The sequence below is a fragment of the Medicago sativa genome, chromosome 4, assembly GCF_051527215.1.
Source record: "Medicago sativa cultivar Bolivia chromosome 4, Bolivia_mono, whole genome shotgun sequence".
Lineage (NCBI taxonomy): Eukaryota > Viridiplantae > Streptophyta > Magnoliopsida > Fabales > Fabaceae > Medicago > Medicago sativa.
In genome coordinates, this window is record NC_140752.1 from 25,647,248 (window position 1) to 25,674,471 (window position 27,224).

The 27,224-nt window shown below is 34.0% G+C and overlaps 1 protein-coding gene and 3 long non-coding RNA genes across 4 annotated transcripts; all 4 read left to right on the forward strand.

Moving 5' to 3' along the window:
• Nucleotides 1-197: 197 nt before the first annotated feature.
• LOC146927268 (solanesyl diphosphate synthase 2, chloroplastic-like) lies at nucleotides 198-27,224 on the forward strand. The gene is made up of 5 exons (XM_085700599.1): nucleotides 198-259; nucleotides 351-484; nucleotides 694-821; nucleotides 22,272-22,375; nucleotides 26,766-27,224. Exons 1-5 carry the CDS (start codon nucleotides 250-252, stop codon nucleotides 26,891-26,893), a joined length of 504 nt encoding a protein of 167 aa, XP_085556725.1. The 5' UTR covers nucleotides 198-249; the 3' UTR covers nucleotides 26,894-27,224.
• On the forward strand, nucleotides 950-1,890 carry LOC146927269 (uncharacterized). Its single transcript, XR_015008187.1, has 2 exons — nucleotides 950-1,025; nucleotides 1,420-1,890. It is a non-coding gene; the product is annotated as an uncharacterized LOC146927269 (long non-coding RNA).
• On the forward strand, nucleotides 22,408-24,849 carry LOC146927270 (uncharacterized). The gene is made up of 3 exons (XR_015005628.1): nucleotides 22,408-22,937; nucleotides 23,642-24,330; nucleotides 24,656-24,849. It is a non-coding gene; the product is annotated as an uncharacterized LOC146927270 (long non-coding RNA).
• On the forward strand, nucleotides 24,856-25,965 carry LOC146927271 (uncharacterized). The gene is made up of 3 exons (XR_015005627.1): nucleotides 24,856-25,382; nucleotides 25,461-25,533; nucleotides 25,754-25,965. It is a non-coding gene; the product is annotated as an uncharacterized LOC146927271 (long non-coding RNA).

Here is a 27,224-nt window from a genome sequence, read left to right on the forward strand (position 1 = left end):
TTTTTTTTTAATCTAGATCTGAATCTCTCCAACTTGCAGGGAACACTGTAATGAGCAACATGTTAGAATATTATTTTTATTTCTTCGTCGTCATCAGTAACGAGTGTGATTTCTTTGATTAAAGTCAATGGAGATGCAAATTCATAATCATCTAGTTGGGTGTTTCTCTTTGTCCGCCTCATTTCCACCCTATAATCAAATCATTAAAGAAATTTTCAACTCCACAAATCAAGCTCAAGTTGAAACAAGATGCTGATTTGTGAGTGTGCATCTCAATATATGTTAGCTTCTTTTTTTCATTGATAGAGTACCAAAAACTATATAGAAGATTTGATTTGATTTTTGAATAGGTGGAACTCAAGCAATTAAAGACCTTGCAAAAGGATTGAACTTGAAGGGTTATCCAGAAACCCCTATTTCACCTAATAGGTTGTTTGAAGTAGTCTCTGATGATCTTCTAACACTCAATAAAAATCTTCAGTCTGTAAGTATTTCTTTTCTTTCTTTATTCATGCTGTGTGCCATTTTTTACTACCCGGCTTAGTTGCTTATAATTGTGTCCTGTCTTGTCTGTTTGAGTATTTCTGTTGTTCTGTTGACGTCAACAGACCAGAATGATATGATTGTAGGGTGGAAATGATTAGATTTTTGTTGCCTATATGTTAGTGTATCTGATGAAGATGCTCTTGATAGATTGTAGGCGCAGAGAATCCAGTTTTAATATCTGCAGCTGAGCAGATCTTTAGTGCTGGTGGGAAGAGAATGAGACCGGCTCTTGTGTTCTTGGTGTCAAGGGCGACCGCAGAGCTACATGGCCTTGAGTAAGTATAGAAATCTATCTTTCTCCCTGTCACACGCTTGCACACACAAAGAAGTCATTTGCTTGTCCTGAAAATTCTATGTCTATGACAATAATTTTTTTAGAAGATTCATGTTGAAATGAATGATTGCAGGGATAGTTGAAATGATTCCTACTGCAAGTTTGATACATGATGATGTGTTAGATGAGAGTGACCTAAGAAGAGGTAAGCTAGTGATACTTGTTTAGAAATGGCCGTTTAATTTTCTTGACATCACTTTATTTTGTTTTTGATCTTGTTTGGCATTGTGCATGCCCTAAAGCAATTTTTCTCATAATTTACAATCGTTTTGATTTTAATCCTCGACAACCATGTTATAATTTATTTGATCAAGAATTTCCTTTACATCTCACACATGTCCTGAAACTTTGTTGTAATTTGGAATTGAACATTGTTGCTCGTTGTATGAGTCATTACATGTCGGTGTTAAGTTTTGTAATAAAAGTGTTTAATATGAAAAAGAAAATATGATCATGATAATAAAGTGTATCTATATAGTGTATGGATAGATCTGTTGTTTTAATTTGTATTGTTTTTAATTTACTTTTTTTTCCTTCAGTAAGCTATGTTCTATTGATGACGGAATCAATTAAGAACATCTATTTTCGATCCTTTGCCAAGCACAAGAATGGGAACTTCATCGTGTCAACAAGACAAATATTCTTTTAGCATGGTCGACAATTGATGATGGCGACCAAGTGCAGCTATGTATTGATGACCAAATCAAACAAGATCACCAATTTCTGATCCGTTGCCAAGCACAACAGTGTGAACTTCATCGCGTCAACAAGACAACAAAGATTCTTTTAGCATGGTTGACAGTTGATGATGGAGACCAAGTGTACTTCAGACAAGTGGCTTTGATGCTAATACAGTTTGTATTGTTAGGTTTATTTGGAAGTGTGATATAGGAAAAATACTCATAATTTGGCAACTATTGTAATTTGTAGATTGTAAATATACAAATCATTTACCTATTTCTTCAAATACTACAAAGAATAATTTATAAAGTTGGTCAATTTTGTTTGAACTATGTAATTGCCCTCTACTGATCTCTTTGACCCACAATTGATTATGTTTTTGAGTTGGTTCTCCTCTCCTAACCAGAGTGTTATATAAAGCATTTGAGTCAAAAATAGAGAAAATGATGAGATGCTGATCAGAAAAGATAACAATAGAGCAATTACGGCTTTCTGGGTCATGATGTGGATTTAGGTTATGTTTAGCACATTTACTTAGATAGACTGCTCTTTTACATGACCACACCATTTTACATCTATAAATCTAATACTAAATCCCGATGACAAAGTGCCAAAAGCATTAAAAAATGAAAAAAATTTAGTGATAAAAAAGAACAATAAACATGAACTGTCACATGAATGCCAACATTAAACTGAACATTGGTTTTCTCTAAAACATCACTTCAGATACGACATATACCCTGCTTTTGAATTGGTAAGAAGTTTCTGTCCTTTTGATGAAAATGTTATTACTTCGATGGTTATGAATTGCATCCATTAGTGATGCTCGCATAAAACCAAATGTTAAATTTTTGCTTGTGGAGGAGATTAAAGAGTTACAGTTTGATATTCTTCCAAATACAGTACAATTTTTGTGTGGCATTACCGGCCAAAAGGGGTATCACCAAATCCCAGTGGAACGCCAAAATTGATGCCTTGAAGAGTTTGATATGTTCTTAAGATGAAATTTTTGCATGCATTTTAAAGACATATCAGGGAGCATTTGTTGAAGGATGATTCTAGCCTAGCTACACCATTTTATTTGTCTGATGAGTTATTCCTACAAAAGAATGTGGAACATTTTGAGGATAAATCATCATGACTATTAAAGCTATATCAGTGTTGCTATTATATGCACTTGTTATTCTATTTTGTAGCATGGTTTTACTGAGATCCCCTTGAGCATTGTAAAGTGTACTTTGATAAACAAAGAAACGACATATAAAGGTACTTGTCAATTGGTCTATGTGGAATCAACAACCCTTTATACTAAAACCGATATAGCTTTACACTTGCGGCACATCAAGTTTTTAACGCAATATCACAATATGTTCTTATGCCGTCTACACTAAGGCACTTTTTATTTTTATTTTTAATTGCATGCGAAAAACCTGAAATGACGGTAATCTTACTAGGTACGTAGACGAAATTGAATGCTACTTCTGAGTTAGACGCCGATTGCAATTTGACACCCCGTCAGGTTCTGAAACTCACACAGAAATGGGTGACAATAATAATAATGACAACCGGTCCCTTAAGGACTTCGTTGTTCCTTCACAGGAGGAAACTCGTGCGAGCATTGTTCGTCCTGCAATTGTAGCGAACAATTTTAAATTGAAACTCTCTCTGCTGCAAATCGTGAAGCAGAACCAATCTCCGGGAACCCAACGGAGGACTCGAACCTGCACCGTTATAGTACAATTTGTTGATACTCTGAAGTGTAACGGACTAGACCCAGAAGCCATTCGGCTTCAAATATTTCCATTCTCCCTAAGAGATAAAGCCAGAACATGCCTACAGTCTCTCCCATCAAACTCAATTACAACATGGAATTAGGGGAAATAGGCTTTCCTTACAAGATACTTTCCCCCCGAGTAAGACAACTCAATTGAGAACCCAAATTACATGCTTTAGACAATAAAAGAAAAGAATTGTTGGTTTGTCAAAAAAAAAAAGAAAAGAATTGTTAGATGGAATTGCTATGTAACAAAAATGATTGAAATTGAAATATTTAAAATAATGTATACCTCCTATTCATTGCTTGTTTAGTGTCTCAAGCTTGACGCATTTGTCGAAGGAGATCTTGGGAGCCCCAATCCTTCAGGCTTCCTGTCTTCCTCTTCATCTTTTTGATGTCCAGTCTTCTTCAGAATATGTTCATCCATAATTTTCTCCCATCTCTTCCATAAAGTTTACCCGGTCACCAATTTTTTTGAAATCCTTTTCTTTTTTCTTAAGTGACTTTAACTTCTTCCAGGTTGTCCTTGTCAGTTTCTCCTATCTTTTTGAATGACAACAACAAAATTACAATTTTAACTCAAATTTGTTTAAGGGCATAATTGGAAGGGAAAAGCCATACCAAAACAATGTATAGAAAATTGAGTGAGGTCGTGGCTTGGATTTGGAAACAAGGGTTTGGGTTGGTGGCAATGGCAATTTTTAATTGGTGGCAATTTGTTTTAATGAATTTTTTAAAATTTATACATTAATTAATATATTTGTTTTATTTATTATTTATTTATATGTTTGTATAAATCCAATTTCTTAAAGTTTTTGGGTGTCTCTCTCTCAATTGTGTGTTGCTCTTAGTCCAATATAGACGATTTCCTGGGCTCCTCTCTTGACCAAATAGTGGTATCAGCGTACCCCTTGTACAAATACCTGCCATAGCTAGCTTATTTACCTTTGTCATTGATGAGATACATAACTTGATAGATGGATGTATTTTAAAGTAGCACAGAGAAATCATTGAAATTGGGTTACAGAATAGAAAACAAGGTGTTAATGAGATAAAGAACAAATCCATCTCAAAAATACTAAAATTATATAAAGATATAAGGTAGAAGAAGGTATGGAATTTTGTCATTCAATGTGGTTAACTTTTCTTGCAACTTCTATACATGAAAATCATATCAATTGTGGAGAGAATTTTCCCGAACAAACTCATCATTCACTCAACCATGAGGGTTCATATTGATAGATCTGATTTGCCTTTGACTTAATCTCTTATTGTAAGGGAATTTCAATACATTTATTGCTGTTAAACCCGTTCATTGAATTTAATGCAATGAATGAAAGAAAAAATATTAGACTTGCCCTAAAAAGAGGAATATACAAACTCACCCAACATAAAACTCCAACCACAATCATGTTCCATTTACAAGTCTTAGGGTCAAGGGACAACAAATTTGAACAAACAACTAATTCCTTTCTCAGTTATCAGGTGAAAGGATAAGGAAAACAAATTAGAGTAAAATGATATTTAGAAATAGAATGCATAAATATCTGCTATGCAATTGATTAGAATTCGGCCACATTCTTAAAAGCAAAAATAGAATAAGAGCATTGTCTTTTTTTGGAAGAAGAATAAAATCTTTGTTATAGGAGAAAATGCAGTCAAAACCCTGTTTGCATTAAAAATTAAATCAGATGAAATAAGAGCCTCCAAATAGGTTAGAAGTTGCAAGTATAGAAAAAATATAAGTAGAAAAAATCATATAGGTAAGGAGTAAAATCAAAACAATTGGACGGAAGTAGAAAAAATCATACGGGTAAGGAGTAAAATAAAAAATATAAGTAGAAAAAATACAAGTAGAAATGATATACTATCATTAAATATTTTATCCAAATCTGTTACAAAAGCAGTATCATACAATTTTATGATTTTTTTTTTTTTGACAATGTCTTTCTTATTGCTATATACATATTCTGAATGTTATCTTTATGGTTGAACTAAGACATTGTACAAAAGTGTAGTAACATGTCACTTATTAATCAAAGCTACTTTTAGTTATTTATTAATTTCAGCACAGAACAAAATGCTTCAGATGAGTCACAGATCTCGATAGAGTGTTGAATTCTGATTCTTGTCTATCCTTTTGATTTAGATCACATTGAACTAGAGATTGATTTTTCTTGGAAGTTTACTTTTGATCGTATCCGAAAAAAAGGAAATCTTGCGCGCAGTAATGTGATGCTTCCGAACAGTTCTAGCGATTTTCCTCTTTGCCAAAGGCCATGAGGAGTATTCAATTCACATTTTTTGGCATTGTTTTGTAGCGTGTTTGGTTTGGGCTAAAGTCTTTCGTTGGCTTGATTTCATGTAGATTATTCCTCAAAATCTGTGTTTTGTTGAAGTGATTTAAAACAGGGGCTAGAAACTGAAACATTCGGAAGGGGGTTTTACTTAATTTGGCACGTGAGGATTTGGGTGCATTGAAGACTAGAAATGAGAGAAATTTTAAAAATATCCGAAGGTAGAGGGTGTGTCTTTTGAAGGTTCTAATGTTGCTGTTTTTTCCAGCTCTTCAACTGTTGTTTTTTGCATTTTCTATACTGTAGTTTTGATGAGGTTTTCACGGCTGCCTTTGGGTTTTTTGCAGCTCAGGTGGTGCTGTTTTTGTCCGTTTCGCTATCAGTTGGCTTGGGGGTATTAGCAGTTTAGTAGAGGCCTTCTTGTGGCTGTTTCAGGGTATTTGGACGCCCATTGTTTTGTATTTCATCTGTGGCTAGCTCTCTGCGTCTTGTACAAGCTATCTGTTAATAATATTTTGCTGATTCAAAACAAATAAAAAGTCACGTTGAACTCAACACATGAGAATGTCCTTACTAGTTAAGACAGATCATAATATTATTTCACAAATAATAAAAACTTGCGTTAATATATTCAAATCTTCAATAAAGAGGATTTACATATAAACATGCATCAAAAGAGTTTACCATTTCCAAAGTTAAAAGTCTAAGAGGATATTAGACAACAAATGCCTTTGGAATTAACCTATTCTACAAGTAAATCCGAAAATATCAAGTGCTGCCAGGAGTATTAAAGGATCTTAAATGCATCACTGCATTAAGTTTTTCTAGAGACATTAGCATAATTTTAAAAAATTTCATCTTCAGAACTTCTTAAACTCTTCAAGGCATCAACTTTGGCGTCCCATTGGGATTTTCTGATAGCCCTTTTGGATGGTAATGCCACACAAAAATTGTATTCTATTTGGAAGGATATCAAACTCTAACTCCTTAATCTCCTCCACAATCATTTTGAAATCATGTAAACGGTATTATAGAAGATCTAGTATAAAGTAAACGGTAAATGCTTGAAGGTCTAGTATAAGTCAAGAAAAAATTTAACATTTGGTTTTATGCAAGCATCATTAATGGATGCAGGTCATAATTATCGACGTAATAACATTTTCATCAAAAGGACCGAAACTTCTTACCAATTCAAAAGCAGGGTATATATCGTATCTGAAGTGATGTTTTAGAGAAAAATAATGTTTTGTTTATTGTTGACATTCATGTGATATTAGTCTATGTATATCCGTTCTTTTCTATCACTAAAACTGCAATTCAATTTTTTTTGTTTATTACTTTTGGCAGTGTCAACAGGATTTAATTATATATGTAAAAAGTTCTGGTCATGTAAAACTGCAATCTATCTAAGCAAATGTGCTAAACATAACTTAAATATACATCATGAGGCAGAAAGCCGAAATTACTCATATTGTTATATCTTTTCTCATCATTTTCTCAATTTTTGCAATCAAATGCTTTTACATATACACTCTTTCTCGTTAAGAGAGGTAAAACAACTCAAAAACATAATCAATTATGGGTAAAAGAGAGCAATTACATAGTTCAAATAAAATTCACCATCTTTATAAATTATTCTTTGTAGTATTTGAAGAAATAGGTAAAGGATTTGTATATTTACAATCTAAAAATTACAATTACAAATTACAATAGTTGTCAAAATATGAGTATTTTCCGTATGACACTTCCAAATAAATCCAACAATGCCAACTTTAATATCAAGATGCACACTCACAAATCTAACGGCTTCTTGTTTCGAATTAGTTTTGAATAACAAGATCTCGGATGTTTGGCTCATGAAAATTGCTTTAAAATCTATTTTTTAATGATTTGACTGAAGCATGGAAATGAAGTATTCTTTAAGATAAAGAGAAACACCCAATTAAATAAGATGAAGAATGCCAACAGATTATTTTTAGTTTTTTGAAATATGTGAACCAGCAGATTTGAGACACCCATAAGGAGCCAACAGATTTGAGATGACCATTCACAAATCTGACGGCTTATTGTTTTGAGTTGAGCAAGCTCCCTCTTGTGTTTTTAATCAAAGAAATCACACTTGACTTGAACTGATAAAAAAATATGTAGCTGATGATTGGCCAAACAACACACTTGGTAGATGACGACGACGAAGAAATAAAATTAATCTTCAACATGCTGCGCAACAAAGTGTTCCCTGAAAGGTTCAGAGATTAGACCAAGATTAAAAAAAAAAAAAAACGCAAGATATGAGTTAACAGAGAAGAGATCTGGGTTGTGGAATCATAAATGAAAAGGCATATACCTGTTATTAAAACAAAGGAACAAAGACGTTGAAACAAACTCATGGCAGCATGCTTTGTCTATGTTGAATTTCAAAGCCTAAATCCAAGAGACAAAATATTATATCTACGTTAAAACAAACAATGGAGCAGCAGCTGCAGCAAGTGAATTTTGAAATTTGTAACCCTAAATCCAAGAGACAAATTTTATGTATTTATAGCAAATTTAGAGAAGCAATTGGTGGGCCATTTATTTATAAACAAGGTTCCTAAAATAAATAAGGTTGGTTTTTTTTTATTTCTTTTGCCACCCTACTTACTTTTCATGTCCCCTCCAATTTGACCATTTTATCCCATTTGAAGTTTAAAACCGGAAGCATATTTTATATATTGTTTTCGGATTATAAAATTTGAATTATGCTTTACTAGGTTTTCAATTACAATAACATAAATTATTAAAATTGCAAAAATTAAAATGACAATTTAAAGAGACATAAAATAAATTGGCAAGAATTAAACAAATTTTATTATTTGATCAAGAATTCATAATACATTTACATTAACATAACACTTATTACAACAAAATTTTACACACATAATGCTAAATCTACGGTGCAAGAAAATGGATGAAGAATAAGGAAAATATTTGGCATCCATCTCGCACACCCTTCAGAGAAGATAGGAATAAAAAAATATTGCAAAGAATGAGGGGCTGATTATATAATCGAAAATAATTCCCATATTAATTGGATTATATAACCTGAAACATTCCCAAACCGTGTAAAAACTTGTACTCTAGAGGGTTTGGTTCATTTGAATTATATGTGGTCCACGACACACCGACATTTTTCCGTATTACATATTGCACCAACATTTTATGTGGTCCACGACGCACAAAAAAAAAAATCTACAAATTGACCTGCTTTATTCATTTTTAAACCTCACCATAGAACCATTACCACTTATCAAGTAGATGTAAGTATCCAACTAGTTGTAAAACCTAATCTGTTTAGGCTCCACATTGATGTCACATTGTCTAGATTTAATGGCCAACTTGACCAAATAAACGGACGGCTAAACCATAGTGAAAAAAAGGTGCGTGACCATTGTTGACTGCCATTGATCGTCGATCGACTATGGTTGAAGTGTCAGGTTCACACATATAATGTTCCTGAACAACTATGACGTGAGAACAATGTTCTTCATATTTGGTTAACTTTTCTTGCAACTTCTATACTTGGTTATCTTTTCTTGCAAGTTGCAACTTCTATACATGAAAATCATATCAATTGTGGAGAGAATTTTCCCGAACAAACTCATCCTTCACTCAACCATGACTTAATCTCTTGTTGTAAGCCACCGCTTTCAACACATTTATTGATGTTACACCTGTGAAGAAGATTTCCTTCTTAGACTTGGCTGGGTTTTGATGATAACAAACACACATCACAAAAGAAGAAAAACCATGGAGGCTCAAGTTGAAGAATGAAGACAATGGGACATAGGCTTCATAGTTATATTTTTGTAAGTATGGTCCTTATCTTTGATTTATCATTCTTAACTTATGGAACAACTTAGAATGCTCAGAAAATAATTATAAACATTTTTCTAAGTCTCCATATGAAGCAATGTTAATACTCATGAAAATAAATCACACACTCACAATATTTTTATTTAAATGTGATTTTACCTTAAATAATTTTTACATGAAAATGTGCATGAAAATGTTTTTAATTAGAAAAATCATATAACCAATTATGCCACAAATAATTTTGTTTCAACACATTTATCTTTGTAGGCATGATTATGTATACATGCTTTAACGTTCAGCATATATTTTGAAATTCATTTAGCATGTATACATACTTTAACCATAAGAACATATCGGCTAGTTTCATTTTTTTAAAACGGCTATTTTTTATATTAAAAATGGCAACGGCTAATTTTTTTCTTAAATACATTTTTATGAATAGGTGCTATTTGAAACATGTATCTATTCATTGATAAAACTTTTTGAAAAATAGCATTGTTTCATAAACATCTTTTTAGCCTCTATAAATTCAATTGAGAATCAAAACTACTTTAACACAACAACTTTCATTATCTCAATTGACATTTTCAATATCACTTGCTTTTAAACTTTCATTCAAATTGTTTGGAAAACTTTGCATACACTTTAACATTTATTAAAAAGTTTTCTGAGCACTAAGTCCATTTGTTAGAGTGATATTGATAAAGATATACAACCATACATTTGTTATTCTTCAATTACTTTGTTGTAAAGTTTCTTGCCATTGTTGGTGAGAATTATTGTTTAAGATAGTGGGGGTGCTATCTTGTGATTGTTGTAAAAGGTTCTTTGATTCGGGAAGATTCAAAGTCCACCAAAAGTGTTTGGTGTTTGTGTTGTAATCAAGAGAGAGGGTTTCTTTCTTGTGTTTATGTTAGAAAGATTGTTAGGGGGTCTTGGGGTGAGATTGCTTGTAACAAAGATTCTAACATAGTGAATTCCTTCGCGGGGTGTGAAGGGAGTGGACTGACCCTTAGGTTTAGAGGGGAACCACTATAAACTCTCTTGTGTCTTTTCTTCTTCCCTTACTCTTTTATTTTTCCGCATTTATACCTTCATCATTATTTACCGGAAAAATTATCACGAACGCTAAACTCTGAAAAATTAACCAATATTCCTAGAAACCTAATTCACCCCCGTCTTAGGTTACAATCTGAACTTACAACACCTGTTCATTGAATTTAATGCAATGAATGATAAAAAAATATATATTAGACTAGCCCTAAAAAGAGAAATATACAAATTCACCTAACATTAAACTCCAACCACTTGCTCAAAAAAAAAAAAAAAACTCCAACCACAATCATGTTCCAGTTACAAGTCTTAGGGTCAAGGGACAACAAATTTGAACAAACAACTAATTCCTTTCTCAGTTATCAGGTTAAAGGATAAGGAAAACAAATTAGAGTAAAATGATATTTAGAAATTGAATGCATAAAAATCTGCTATGCAATTGATTAGAAGTCGGCCACATTTTTAAAAGCAAAAATAGAATAAGATCTTTGTCTTGTTTTGGAAGAAGAATAAGATCTTTGTTATAGGTGAAAATGCGGTCAAAACCCTTTTTGCATTAAACATTAAATCAGATGAAATAAGAGCCTACAAATAGGTTAGAAGTTGAAAGTATAGAAAAAATATAAGTAGGAAAAATCATATAGGTAAGGAGTAAAATCAAAACAATTGGACGGAAGTAGAAAAAATCATATGGGTATAAGGAGTAGAACATAAATGGGCATATGAATTGGTTATGATGCAAATATTCCACTGTTTTCGTGTCTTCTTGTGGGTATAAATATAATATAAATGGTAAAAGTGTGTTGTTCGGCACTATGCGAATTTGCACCTTTCGTTTGGATATGGGGTTGGTCAAGAGAGTCTACCTCTCCTACTCCGTCATCTTGTATTTCCATCTTCTCCGAATGGTGTGCGAAAGGGATGACAAATATTTTCTTTATTCTCCCTCCATCATCTTTGAATAAGTGTTATGTTAATGATAAAATTTGTTTGATTATTGCCGATTTATATTATGTCTGTTTAAATTGTCATTTTAATTTTTGCAAATTTAATTAATATTTTTGCAAATTTAATTAATTTATTTTATTGTAATTTTTTGGTGGTGTCCAGGGTTCGAACCCCAAACCTTGCATATATTATGCATTGTCCTTACCAACTGAGCTAAGCTCACGAGGACTTATTTTATTGTAAATGAAAAACTAGATAAACACAATTCAAATTTTATAATCCGAAAAAAATCAAATATGCTTCGGGTTATAAAATCCAAACTGGATAAAATGGTCAAATTGGAGGGGGCATGAGAAGTAAGTAGGGTGGAAAAAGAAATTAAAAAAAAACACCAACCTTATTTATTTTAAAAAGAGCAATGCTATATCTCTAGAAAAATAACATCAAGAATTCTTCAAGAATAAAGAATAGCCAATCACAATGCACTATTTGCCACAATTCAAGGAGGTGTGGCTGAAAAATAGGAAGTGGACAAATAAATCATCCAATTAAAATTTGTCAACTATTTCTTGAAAAATTCTTGAAGTTATTTTTCTTGAGAAGTAGCATTTTCCTTTTAAAAATCTTGTGTATAAATGGCCCACCAAATCTCTCTCACTTTGCTATAAATACATAAATTCTATCTCTTGGATTCAGGGTTTCAATTTACAAAACACACTTGCAGCAGCAATGCTGCACGAGTTTCTTTCTTTTAGCGTAGTTCCTTTGTTTTAACAACAGGTATATACCTTTTCATTTATGATTTCACAACCCAGATCTCTGCTTATTCATATTTTTTTTTTTAATCTAGATCTGAATCTCTCCAACTTGCAGGGAACACTGTAATGAGCAACATGAGGGTACATATTGATAGATCTTATTCTATCTGCTATTCAATTGATGAGAATTCGGCCACATTTTTAAAAGCAAAAATAGAATAAGATCTTTGTCTTTTTTTTGGAAGAAGAATAAGATCTTTGTTATAGGTGAAAATGCCGACAAAACCCTTCTTGCATTAAACATTAAATCAGATGAAATAAGAGCCTCCAAATAGGTTAGAAGTTGAAAGTATAGAAAAAATATAAGTAGAAAAAATCATATAGGTAAGGAGTAAAATCAAAACAATTGGACAGAAGTAGAAAAAATCATACGGGTAAGGAGTAAAATAAAAAATATAAGTAGAAAAAATATAAGTAGAAAAGATATACTATCAGTAAATATTTTATCCAAATCTGTTACAAAAGCAGTATCATACAATTTTAAGATTTTTTTTTTTTGACAATGTCTTTCTTATTGCTATATACATATTTTGAATGTTATCTTTATGGTTGAACTAAGACATTGTACAAAAGTATAGTAACATGTCACTTATTAATCAAAGCTATTTTTAGTTATTTATTAATTTCAGCACAGAACAAAATGCTTCAGATGAGTCACAGATCTCGATAGTGTTGAATTCTGATTCTTGTCTATCCTTTTGATTTAGATCACATTGAACTAGAGATTGATTTTTCTTGGAAGTTTACTTTTGATCGTATCCGAACAAAAGGAAATCTTGCACGCAGTAATGTGATGCTTCCAAACAGTTCTAGCGATCTTCCTCTTTGCCAAAGGCCATGAGGAGTATTCAATTCACATTTTTTGGCATTGTTTTGTAGCGTGTTTGGTTTGGGCGAAAGTCTTTCGTTGGCTTGATTTCATGTAGATTATTCCTCAAAATCTGTGTTTTGTTGGAGTGATTTAAAACAGGGGCTAGAAACTGAAACATTCGGAAGGGGGTTTTACTTAATTTGGCACGTGAGGATTTGGGTGCATTGAAGACTAGAAATGAGAGAAATTTTAAAAATATTCGAAGGTAGAGGGTGTGTCTTTTGAATGTTCTAATGTTGCTGTTTTTTCCAGCTCTTCAACTGTTGTTTTTTGCATTTTCTATACTGTGGTTTTGATGAGGTTTTCACGGCTACCTTAGGGTTTTTTGCAGCTCAGGTGGTGCTGTTTTTGTCCGTTTCGCTATCAGTTGGCTTGGGGGCATTAGCAGTATAGTAGAGGCCTTCTTGTGGCTGTTTCAGGGTATTTGGACGCCCATTGTTTTCTATTTCATCTGTGGCTAGCTCTCTGCGTCTTGTACAAGCTATCCGTTAATAATATTTTGCTGATTCAAAACAAATAAAAAGTCACGTTGAACTCAACACATGAGAATGTCCTTACTAGTTAAGACAGATCATACTATTATTTCACAAATAATAAAAACTTGCGTTAATATACTCAGTTTAAATCATCAATAAAGAGGATTTACATATGAACTTGCACAAAAGAGTTTACCATTTCCAAAGTTAAAAGTCTAAGAGGATATTAGACAACAAATGCCTTTGGAATTAACCTATTATGCAACTAAATCCGAAAATATCAAGTGCTGCCAGGAGTATTAATGGATCTTAAATGCATCACCGCATTAAGTTTGTCTAGAAACAGTAGCATAATTTTTAAAAATTTCATATTCAGAACTTCTTAAACTCTTTAAGGCATCAACTTTGGCGTCCCATTGGGATTTGGTGATAGCCCTTTTGGCTGGTAATGCCACACAAAAATTGTATTCTATTTGGAAGGATATCAAACTCTAACTCCTTAATCTCCTCCACAATCATTTTGAAATCATGTAAATTATAGAAGATCTAGTATAAAGTAAACGGTAAATGCTTGAAGTCAAGCAAAAATTTAACATTTGGTTTTATGCAAGCATCACTAATGGATGCAGGTCATAATTATCGAAGTAATAACATTTTCATCAAAAGGACCGAAACTTCTTACCAATTCAAAAGCAGGGTATATATCGTATCTGAAGTGATGTTTTAGAGAAAAATAATGTTTAGTTTATTGTTGACATTCATGTGATATTAGTCTATGTATATCCGTTCTTTTCTATCACTAAAACTGCAATTCAATTTTTTTTGTTTATTACTTTTGGCAGTGTCAACAGGATTTAATTATATATGTAAAAAGTTCTGGTCATGTAAAACTGCAATCTATCTAAGCAAATGTGCTAAACATAACTTAAATTTACATCATGAGGCAGAAAGCTGAAATTACTCTAATGTTATATCTTTACTCATCATTTTCTCAATTTTTGCAATCAAATGCTTTTACATATACACTCTTTCTCGTTAAGAAAGGTAAAACACCTCAAAAACATAATCAATTATGGGTAAAAGAGAGTAGAGGGCAATTACATAGTTCAAATAAAATTCACCATCTTTATAAATTATTCTTTGTAGTATTTGAAGAAATAGGTAAAGGATTTGAATATTTACAATCTACAAATTACAATTACAAATTACAATAGTTGTCAAAATATGAGTATTTTCCGTATGACACTTCCAAATAAATCCAACAATGCCAACTTTAATATCAAGATGCACACTCACAAATCTAACGGCTTCTTGTTTCGAATTAGTTTTGAATAACAAGATCTCGGATGTTTGGCTCATGAAAATTGCTTTAAAATCTATTTTTAAATGATTTGACTGAAGCATGGAAATGGAGTATTCTTTAAGATAAAGAGAAACACCCAATTAAATAAGATGAAGAATGCCAACAGATTATTTTTAGTTTTTTGAAATATGTGAACCAGCAGATTTGAGACGCCCATAAGGAGCCAACAGATTTGAGATGACCATTCACAAATCTGACGGCTTCTTGTTTTGAGTTGACCAAGCTCCCTCTTGTGTTTTTAATCAAAGAAATCACACTTGACTTGAACTGATAAAAAAATATGTAGCTGATGATTGACCAAACAACACACTTGGTAGATGACGACGACGAAGAAATAAAAATAATCTTCAACATGCTGCACAACAAAGTGTTCCCTGAAAGGTTGAGAGATTAGACCAAGATTAAAAAAAAAAAAAAAAAAAACGCAAGATATGAGTTAACAGAGAAGAGATGGGTTGTGGAATCAGAAATGAAAAGGCATATACCTGTTATTAAAACAAAGGAACAAAGACGTTAAAACAAACTCGCGGCAGCATGCTTTGTCTATGTTGAATTTCAAAGCCTAAATCCAAGAGACAAAATATTATATCTACGTTAAAACAAACAATGGAGCAGCAGCTGCAACAAGTGAATTTTGAAATTTGTAACCCTAAATCTAAGAGACAAATTTTATGTATTTATAGCAAATTTAGAGAAGCAATTGGTGGGCCATTTATTTATAAACAAGGTTCGTAAAATAAATAAGGTTGGTTTTTTTTTATTTCTTTTGCCACCCTACTTACTTTTCATGTCCCCTTTAATTTGACCATTTTATCCCATTTGAAGTTTAAAACCGGAAGCATATTTTATATATTGTTTTCGGATTATAAAATTTGAATTATGCTTTACTAGGTTTTCAATTACAATAACATAAATTATTAAAATTGCAAAAATTATAATGACAATTTAAAGAGACATAAAATAAATTGGCAAGAATTAAACAAATTTTATTATTTGATCAGGAATTCATAATACATTTACATTAACATAACACTTATTACAACAAAATTTTACACACATAATGCTAAATCTACGGTGCAAGAAAATGGATGAAGAATAAGGAAAATATTTGGCATCCCTCTCGCACACCCTTCAGAGAAGATAGGAATAAAAAAATATTGCAAAGAATGAGGGGCTGATTATATAATCGAAAATAATTCCCATATTAATTGGATTATATAACCTGAAACATTCCCAAACCGTGTAAAAACTTGTACTCTAGAGGGTTTGGTTCAATTGAATTATATGTGGTCCACGACACACCGACATTTTTCTGTATTACATATTGCACCAACATTTTATGTGGTCCACGACGCACAAAAAAAATCTACAAATTGACCTGTTTTATTCATTTTTAAACCTCACCATAGAACCATTACCACTTATCAAGTAGATGTAAGTATCCAACTAGTTGTAAAACCTAATCTGTTTAGGCTCCACATTGATGTCACATTGTCTGGATTTAATGGCCAACTTGACCAAATAAACGGACGGCTAAACCATAGTGAAAAAAAGGTGCGTGACCATTGTTGACTGCCATTGATCGTCGATCGACTAAGGTTGAAGTGTCAGGTTCACACATATAATGTTCCTGAACAACTATGACGTGAGAACAATGTTCTTCATATTTGGTTAACTTTTCTTGCAACTTCTATACTTGGTTAACTTTTCTTGCAAGTTGCAACTTCTATACATGAACATCATATCAATTGTGGAGAGAATTTTCCCGAACAAACTCATCCTTCACTCAACCATGACTTAATCTCTTGTTGTAAGCCACCGCTTTCAACACATTTATTGATGTTACACCTGTTCATTGAATTTAATGCATTGAATGATAAAAAAAATATATTAGACTAGCCCTAAAAAGAGAAATATACAAATTCACCTAACATTAAACTGCAACCACTTGCTCAAAAAAAAAAAAACTCCAACCACAATCATGTTTCATTTACAAGTCTTAGGGTCAAGGGACAATAAATTTGAACAAACAACTAATTCCTTTCTCAGTTATCAGGTTAAAGGATAAGGAAAACAAATTAGAGTAAAATGATATTTAGAAATAGAATGCATAAATATCTGCTATGCAATTGATTAGAAGTCGGCCACATTTTTAAAAGCAAAAATAGAATAAGATCTTTGTCATGTTTTGGAAGAAGAATAAGATCTTTGTTATAGGTGAAAATGCGGTCAAAACCCTTTTTGCATTAAACATTAAATCAGATGAAATAAGAGCCTACAAATAGGTTAGAAGTTGAAAGTATAGAAAAAATATAAGTAGAAAAAATCATATAGGTAAGGAGTAAAATCAAAACAATTGGACGGAAGTAGAAAAAATCATATGGGTAAGGAGTAGAACATAAATGGGCATATGAATTGTTTATGATGCAAATATTCCACTGTTTTCGTGTCTTCTTGTGGGTATAATATAAATGGTAAAAGTGTGTTGTTCGGCACTATGCGAATTTGCACCCATCGTTTGGATATGGTGTTGGTCATGAGAGTCTACCTCCCCTACTCCGTCATCTTGTATTTCCATCTTCTCCGAATGGTGTGCGAAAGGGATGACAAATATTTTCTTTATTCTCCCTCCATCATCTTGTAATAAGTGTTATGTTAATGATAAAATTTGTTTGATTATTGCCGATTTATATCATGTCTGTTTAAATTGTCATTTTAATTTTTGCAAATTTAAATAATTTATTTTATTGTAATTTTTTGGTGGTGTCCAGGGTTCGAACCCCAGACCTTGCATATATTATGCATTGTCCTTACCAACTGAGCTAAGCTCACGGGGACTTATTTTATTGTAAATGAAATACTAGATAAACACAATTCAAATTTTATAATCCGAAAAAAATCAAATATGATTCGGGTTATAAAATCCAAACCGGATAAAATAGTCAAATTGGAGGGGGCATGAGAAGTAAGTAGGGTGGAAAAAGAAATTAAAAAAAAAACACCAACCTTATTTATTTTAAAAATCTTGTGTATAAATGGCCCACCAAATCTCTCTCACTTTGCTATAAATACATAAATTCTATCTCTTGGATTCAGGGTTTCAAATTACAAAACACACTTGAAGCAGCAATGCTCCACGAGTTTCTTTCTTTTAGCGTAGTCCCTTTGTTTTAACAACAGGTATATACCTTTTCATTTATGATTTCACAACCCAGATCTCTGCTTATTCATATTTTTTTTTATAATCTAGATCTGAATCTCTCCAACTTGCAGGGAACACTGTAATGAGCAACATGTTAGAATATTATTTTTATTTCTTCGTCGTCATCATTAACGAGTGTGATTTCTTTGATTAAAGTCAATGGAGATGCAAATTCATAATCATCTAGTTGGGTGTTTCTCTTTGTCCGCCTCATTTCCACCCTATAATCAAATCTGTTGCGAATTCGATGAAAAACTCACACCAATAACAACTTGATGTGTGGAGCAAGGGATAATTAAGCAACCAAAATCAAAGTGTATGGAACAATTAACACAAGCCAAAAGTAGAAAACAACAGCGAGAAAAAAGGAAGAGAGAACACAAAGAATCTGTTTACCCAGTTCAGTCCAAATTGACCTAGTCTGGGGGAGAGAGCAGCCCTCCGTTCCACTATATGATGAGTAACGTTACAAAAGAGATTTCAATGGGTTACAAGAATAAGTCTCCCGCCTAATTCTACCCAAATCCCAGCCTCTTCCCGTAACCAAGAGACTCAATCCTAATAGTGTTTCCCAAGGTGAATCAACCTTCAAACCCTAGTTTGTTGCCAAGAGACAAACTCTATACAAACCCTAGTTTGATTTCTAAACCCTTGTTTCAGCCCCCTCTATCTCTCAAGGTTTACACTGATACAATGCCTATATTTATAGTAAAAGAAACTCCCATAAAATTGTACCAAATCTGGCCCAAAAATACGTTTCTGAAAAATAACAGCACGCAAAATCGGGCCCCAATTTTTACCATTCGGGCGCCGATTTTTTACGAACCAAACTGCTCCAAAAGCCAGCCAAAATCGGGCCCCGATTTTTGCCATTAGGGCCCCGATTTGTACTTTCAGCAAACATCAATTTTGGCCTCCAAACTCCAATTTTGAGTCACTTTCACAACAATCTCCACCTTGACTCCAAATTAGTGATGATGCCCATTTAACATCAACACCTTGCTGCTCTTTCCCTTGCTTCCCACTACGCCAAGTAGATCCACAAGTTTACACCTTAACCTCTTCAACCATAGGAATGCCTTCCGCCCCTTTGAAGATCCTTGTGTCCAAACTACTGAAGGAATTTCAGGTAGTTCCACAAGTACACACCTTAACCTCTTCAGCCATCGGAATGTCTTCCGCCTTCTTGAAGATCCTTGTATCCAAACTACACTAGGAATTTTAGGTAGTTCTACAAGACTACACCATATCTCTTCAATACGAGACATCTCCCGCTTCCTTGAAGATCACCTTGCATCCAATCACCCTTGGACTTTTAGGGTAATTCCACAAGCCGTGCTATACATTCTTCAACCTCCGGAATGCCTTCCGTCTTCATGAAGAAATCCCTTGCTCACCACTAGAGCATAGCACCCAAGGTCCTCCATAGTCGTACCACTCCTGGTGTGTTCAACTCCACCTAAAGCTGAGCTTCCAACCTCTCAACTAGCAAATGAGTACATCCCACTATGTCTTCCACCTTGAACCTCCACCTCAACAGGTAGATCATGAGTATTCTTACCACCGCCTCTCCAGACTGATCATGAGTATTCTTACCACCGCCTCTCCAGGCTGATGTTGAGTGCTTAACGTCTCTCCAGACGACCACCGCTCTACCAGGCATCACCCCCAAGGTGAGAAACATCACATTCATCCTCTAAACAGCACACCATCAAAGCACCTGCATCCTCATAACCCTCAGAGACAATTTGTACGGAATTACCAATCTCCGGACAATCCTTCTTGAAGTGACCCATCTTGTTACACTTAAAGCATTTAAACTTTGTCTTGTTACTACTCTTTCCCCGGTTACCTCTACCTCCACCATTCCCTCTTGAAACACTTAGGCCTTCCCGGTTTTTATCAACTCTCAAGTCCTTCGACTTAGTCAACTCCTTGGTTCTCAAAGCCGCTTGAACTTCTTCCAAGGTAACAGTGCCTTCTTTTCCATAGAGCATGGTATCTTTAAACGATTCAAAAGATCTAGGTAGAGCACACAACAAGAGTGTAACTTTATCTTCATCCTCAAGATTCACCTCAATATTCTCCAAGTCATCAAGGATTTTGTTGAACTCCGTAAGTTGCTCCATGATGGCCTTTGACTCCACCATCTTGAATGAGTAGAGTTGTTGCTTTAGGAATTGCCGATGAGCCAAAGACTTTGTCATATACAAAGATTCCAACTTTTCCCACATCGATGCCGCGGTTGGTTCCTTTGCTACTTCTCTCAAAACTTTATCTCCGAGGCACAAGACAATGGCACTCCTGGCCTTGTCCACCATCTCGGTCTTCTCCGCTCGTGACATGGTGACCGGTAACGAACCTTCACCCTTCAAAGCTTTCTCACACTTCTGTTGTATTAACACCGCTTCCATCTTTACCTTCCATAACCCAAAATCGTTATCTCCGGTAAACTTCTCAATATCCCACTTCGAACCCATGGTACTAGATTATCCTTTGACCTTTGCCCCACGGTGGGCGCCAATTGTTGCGAATTCGATGAAAAACTCACACCAATAACAACTTGATGTGTGGAGAAAGGGATAATTAAGCAACCAAAATCAAAGTGTATGGAACAATTAACACAAGCCAAAAGTAGAAAACAACAGCGAGAAAAAAGGAAGAGAGAACATAAAGAATCTGTTTACCCAGTTCAGTCCAAATTGACCTAGTCTGGGGGAGAGAGCAGCCCTCCGTTCCACTATATGATGAGTAACGTTACAAAAGAGATTTCAATGGGCTACAAGAATAAGTCTCCCGCCTAATTCTACCCAAATCCCAGCCTCTTCCCGTAACCAAGAGACTCAATCCTAATAGTGTTTCCCAAGGTGAATCAACCTTCAAACCCTAGTTTGTTGCCAAGAGACAAACTCTATACAAACCCTAGTTTGATTTCTAAACCCTTGTTTCAGCCCCCTCTATCTCTCAAGGTTTACACTAATACAATGCCTATATTTATAGTAAAAGAAACTCCCATAAAATTGTACCAAATCTGGCCCAAAAATACGTTTCTGAAAAATAACAGCACGCAAAATCGGGCCCGGATTTTTACCATTCGGGCGCCGATTTTTTACGAACCAAACTGCTCCAAAAGCCTGCCAAAATCGGGCCCCGATTTTTTCCATTCGGGCCCCGATTTGTACTTTCAGCAAACATCAATTTTGGCCTCCAAACTCCAATTTTGAGTCACTTTCACAACAAAATCATTAAAAAAAAAATTTAAAGAAATTTTCAACTCCACAAATCAAGCTCAAGTTTTTTGATCAAAGCTAGAAAATTAAATTGCAAAGCAGGAATCAAGCTCAAGTTGAAACAAGATGCTGATTTGTGAGTGTGCATCTCAATATATGTTAGCTTCTTTTTTTCATTGATAGAGTACCAAAAACTATATAGAAGATTTGATTTGATTTTTGAATAGGTGGAACTCAAGCAATTAAAGACCTTGCAAAAGGATTGAACTTGAAGGGTTATCCAGAAACCCCTATTTCACCTAATAGGTTATTTGAAGTAGTCTCTGATGATCTTCTAACACTCAATAAAAATCTTCAGTCTGTAAGTATTTATTTTCTTTCTATATTCATGCTGTGTGCCATTTTTTACTACCCGGCTTAGTTGCTTATAATTGTGTCCTGTCTTGTCTGTTTGAGTATTTCTGTTGACGTCAACAGACCAGAATGATTTGATTGTAGGGTAGAAATGATTAGATTTTTGTTGGCTATATGTTAGTGTATCTGATGAAGATGCTCTTGATAGATTGTAGGCGCAGAGAATCCAGTTTTAATATCTGCAGCTGAGCAGATCTTTAGTGCTGTTGGGAAGAGAATGAGACCGACTCTTGTGTTCTTAGTGTCAAGGGCGACCGTAGAGCTACATGGCCTTGAGTAAGTATAGAAATCTATCTTTCTCCCTGTCACACGCTTGCACACACAAAGAGAAGTCATTTTCTTGTCCTGAAAATTCTATGTCTATGACAATAAAAATTTAGAAGATTCATGTTGAAATGAATGATTGCAGGGATCTTACTGTAAAGCATCAACGTTTAGCTGAGATAGTTGAAATGATTCCTACTGCAAGTTTGATACATGATGATGTGTTAGATGAGAGTGACCTAAGAAGAGGCACTACAAGAAAATCTGCATTTTGCGACACTTCATCTGCGACCCTTACCTTGTAAGTGCCTCAAATGCATTTTTGCAACAGTTGTTGCGACTGTTTGGGTCAAGGGTCGCAGCTTTTCTTTGTAATTTTTTTTTTTTGAGGGATCTTTCTAAAATTTATTAGAAGGCGTGTGTTCCAATTTTTCATTCTCACTTTCTCACTCTTCCTTTCCCAAATTTTTCATTCCTAACTCTCATCTCCCCTTTCTCCCGCAAATTTTTTCATCTCACACACTCAAATTTTTCCAATCAGTCTAAACCTAACCCCCAAAATTTTCATCTCACACTCAATCTTCTTAATTGCTACCATCTCCGCTTCCGTCTCCGCCGTCATCTCAATCGCTTCCATCTCCGTCGAGTTCAGTTTCCGCGGCATTCTACTTCATCGATCTCCACCGCTTTACTCCTCCGACGTCTCCTCCATCACAGATCTGAACTTTTAACGAACACTTCCTGTACCAGCCACCACTTCGTCTCCTCCGGCAACGAGGCCCTAACTCCGGCAACGAGGATCTTCTCACAGGTTCATCTCTCTCTCTCTCTCTCTCTCTCTCTCTCTCTCTAATTTCTTTTGTATGAAGTCCACACATGCTGATTAGGTTCATTTCACCTTTATGTGACCCTCATTTCTCTTAGTCTCTCTGAGTTTAACATCCCTCATTTCTCTTAGTTTTGACCCTTATGTGATGAATGCATGGGCCAAAACATACCAAGATAACAAGCATGTGAAGTTTCTTGCTATCATTCGTTGATTTAACAGCATTCCTTTTTATGTTACTTTTGATTAGATTCTGATAGTTTATTGTTTTGTGCCTTTTTAGAGCATTAATCAATTCCTTTTACTTGTGTTCCAGATTGTTTAGGCAGGCTTTTTTATGTTACTTTGATCAGATTCTTTTAGTTGATTGTTTTGTGCCTTTTTCCTTGATGCTCAACCTGTGCCTGTTTTAAAGCATTAATCAATACCTTTTATTTGTGTTCTAGATTGTTTAGGCAAGCGGTTAGGACCGAGGCTTCTTGGCAGGGTTTTAAAAAATTATATCTGTAAATCTCCATGAAAATTTAAAAGACGACAAACTTTGTTGCTTGATATTGAAGTGGACTAAATTGTCAACATGATGCTCAAACTGTTTGAACTTATGTTAATACTTTGCTCATGTTCATTCTATAGTTCTAGTTGTAATTTTCATTCTATAATTCAGTAAAATTTGACTGGTGTTAGTGCAGGTATTGGTAGTTTCGGGAGAGACAGGCTGTGGCAAAACAACACAGCTGCCACAGTTTATTCTGGAAGAAGAAATATCATGTTTGCGTGGAGCTGACTGCAACATAATCTGTACTCAACCTCGTCGTGTGTCTGCAATCTCTGTTGCAGCTCGTATTTCTGCTGAAAGGGGAGAAACTCTTGGCAAAACTGTTGGATACCACATCTGTCTTGAAGCAAAACGTTCTGCGGAAACACACCTTTTCTGCACCACTGGTGTCTTACTGCGGCAGCTGGTATTATTAGATTCCCCTAACTAAATATCCTGTTTTTAAGATTTCAATTCCTGTGTTAATAAAAATTTAGACAGGTATTTAAGTCTCATCTCATCAACATATTGGAGCCTCTATAATCAGCTAGTCACGAAGTCATTTCTTGCCAAGTTGCCATACCCATTAATTTAAATGAAAGTTGACTTTCAGTGTAAGGCATAGTAGACACTTGCATTTACAATGCATCGAGCCCATAAAAGTCTTGTGTCACGGTCGTGTTAGATATACAATAAATGATGAGCCTTCAGTTAATAGATGTGGATAGTTGGTGATTAATACTTTCTTCCCTGCAGATTGGTGTAGTTATGCTTGTATGGATTATAGTTTCAGCCAAAAGTTGAAATTTATCGTTCGGATACCCTTTGCCATTACAGCCTATGGTAAGCATCTCAGTGTTTGGACTTTAACTTTTAGATGGTATTTAACACGTGAAGTCAATTGATACATACATGGCAACTGTCAAGAACGAAATCAACCCAAAAGCTTAATAGATGCGGATAGTTTGAACTCTTGGCTAACATCTGATTTCATTGACCTTGTTTATCTTATTAGAATATATTCTCATTGCCCTATGATCTCCCCATTTATTATTAAATAAATAATATGCACAAGAAATGAAGCTCAATTGCTTAAAATCTGGTTAAAGACCATGTACTCATGGGCTCATTGCATAACTGCTCGGTAATTTTATCTCCCATGTTACAGGTGAAGTATGCAATTCAATACATGTGGAGAACAATCCAAAAGAAGGCAAAATTTGATATAATGGACTTGAACAAGGATTCTAGTCTATAAGAGCTATTTATTCCTTTTATTCCTTTTAACTGGCGTAAGAGCTTAATTTCTATTTCAAAACATGTTACTCTATAACTTATACCGATAAATTCTCTCAAAAAAAAAAAAAAAACTTATACCGATAAAATTAGTATTTTACATTATCAATGAGTCTATTTTATTTGATTTATTCCTTTTATGATCTCACAGAACTTATACAAAATATATTTGATTTTTACATGAAAGTATGATCTTATTGAATTTTGATGTTGTTAGCTTTGGGCCCTGTTTGACTAAGCAAGTGTTTATAACATAAATGCTCATTATATGCTTATGTATAAATGTGCATTATATGCATAAATGTGTCAGATGCCAACTCTGCACTTGCACAATTCATCCTTGATTTGGCCTGATCATAATGAACTTTTTGTGGCTACTTTATCTGATATTGGTGTTGTATGGTACTTCACTTCTAGTTTACATTCTAATTTGGTTCCATATTTTGGTCACACAACAATACATGCTGAGGTACCCGAGCGTGGTGAACATGAATTATGAATCACTTTGTGGAGCTTTATTGGACTGAGATATTTTGCAAATAGATCTTGTGGAGCTTTCTTGTTCAAAAACTAGACCTTGTAGTCACCCTCTTTTAAATGTAAGTGCAATATTTCTTTCCTTCACTTCACTAATTTTTTTAATTATTGAGTTCCTTCACTAAATTTGGAGGGTTCAGATGCTGGTCCAGCATCCATACTGGAGTACCTGGAGTTTTACTTGAACTCAAGACTGGTGTTTTGAATGAAAGGGTAATGATTTATTTGTTTCACATTGAATGCAATTAATTGGTATTGTAAGCTTCTCTGTAATAAATAGCTAATGGTTATTCCATAGTGGTTATTTTTGACAAATATATCAGAAAGTAATTATAAGTTTAATTGCGCGATAAGTTAGAATCATGACTTGCGTGACATTATTGCTTATTTTTGTTAATTGATGTGTCTTATATAATCTTTGACTTATTTTTAGGTGGAAGACTTAGAATCACCGAACAGAGCATAGCATTCTTTGGAGTCTATTCATCTCTAGTTGATCAAAACAACTTCCTCGCCAAATATCATCTACATAATTGATTAAATTTTCATGTTAGGAACTCAAGAAACCTTATTGTATCACTTGTTTGTATTGTATATGAATGTAAAATTCATATTTTAGTTTATGAATTTGTTCATATTTTTTAATATGAATTATTTTAGTTTTATATATTTTTTATTAGTAAATAGTTCTATTAAAAATTCAGGAAAAAACTGATATTTTTTTTTTAAATTAACTCAACATCTGCGACCCTTGCAAACTGTCGCAATATTTTTTTATAAATAAATTTTATGCATCTGCGACCCTTCCCCAAGTGTCGCAAGTCCCTTGAAATCCATTTGAATCTCCTCATTTGCGACCCTTAGCAACTGTCGCAGTGCCTTTTGCGGCAGTTGGTGCGGCTGTTCTATGAAGGGTCGCAAAAGACACTTGCGACCCCAACATCCGTGACTGTTGGGGAAGGGTCGCAATTGTACATCTGCGACCCTTCTAACAGTCGCAATCTGCCATTTTAAAGGTCGCAAAATGCAGTTTTTCTTGTAGTGAGGTAAGCTAGTGATACTTGTTTAGAAATGGCCATTTAATTTTCTTGACATCACTTTATTTTGTTTTTGATCTTGTTTGGCATTGTGCATGTCCTAAAGCAATTTTTGTCATACTTTACAGTCGTTTTGATTTTAATCCTCGACAACCATGTTATAATTTATTTGATCAAGAATTTCCTTTACATCTCATACATATGTCCTGAAACATTGTTGTAATTTGGAATCGAATATTGTTGCTCCTTGTATGAGTCATTACATGTCTGTGTTAAGTTTTGTAATAAAAGTGTTTAATATGAAAAAGAAGAAAATATGATCATGATAATAAAGTGTATCTATATAGCATATGAATAGATCTGTTGTTTTAATATTTTTTTTTTTAATTTACTTTTTTCTTTCTTCAATAAGCTATGTTCTATTGATGACGGAATCAATTAAGATCATTAATTTTCGATCCTTTGCCAAGCACAACAATGGGAACTTCATCGTGTCAACAAGACAAAAATATTCTTTTAGCATGGTCGACAATTGATGATGGCGACCAAGTACAGCTATGTATTGATGACCAAATCAAACAAGATCACCAATTTCTGATCCATTGCCAAGCACAACAGTGTGAACTTCATCACGTCAACAAGACAACAAAGATTCTTTTAGCATAGCTGAAAGTTGATGATGGCGACCAAGTGTACTTCAGACAATAATACAGTTTGGATTGTAGGTTTATTTGGAAGTGTGATATAGGAAAAATACTCATAATTTGGCAACTATTGTAATTTGTAGATTGTAAATGTACAAATCCTTTACCTATTTCTTCAAATACTACAAAGAATAATTTATAAAGTTGGTGAATTTTGTTTGAA

Coding starts and splice junctions, on each gene's coding strand:
- LOC146927268 (XM_085700599.1), top strand. Junction 485..693: donor TCAATAAAAATCTTCAGTCT/GTAAGTATTTCT, acceptor TGCTCTTGATAG/ATTGTAGGCGCAGAGAATCC. Junction 822..22,271: donor GCAGAGCTACATGGCCTTGA/GTAAGTATAGAA, acceptor GAATGATTGCAG/GGATCTTACTGTAAAGCATC.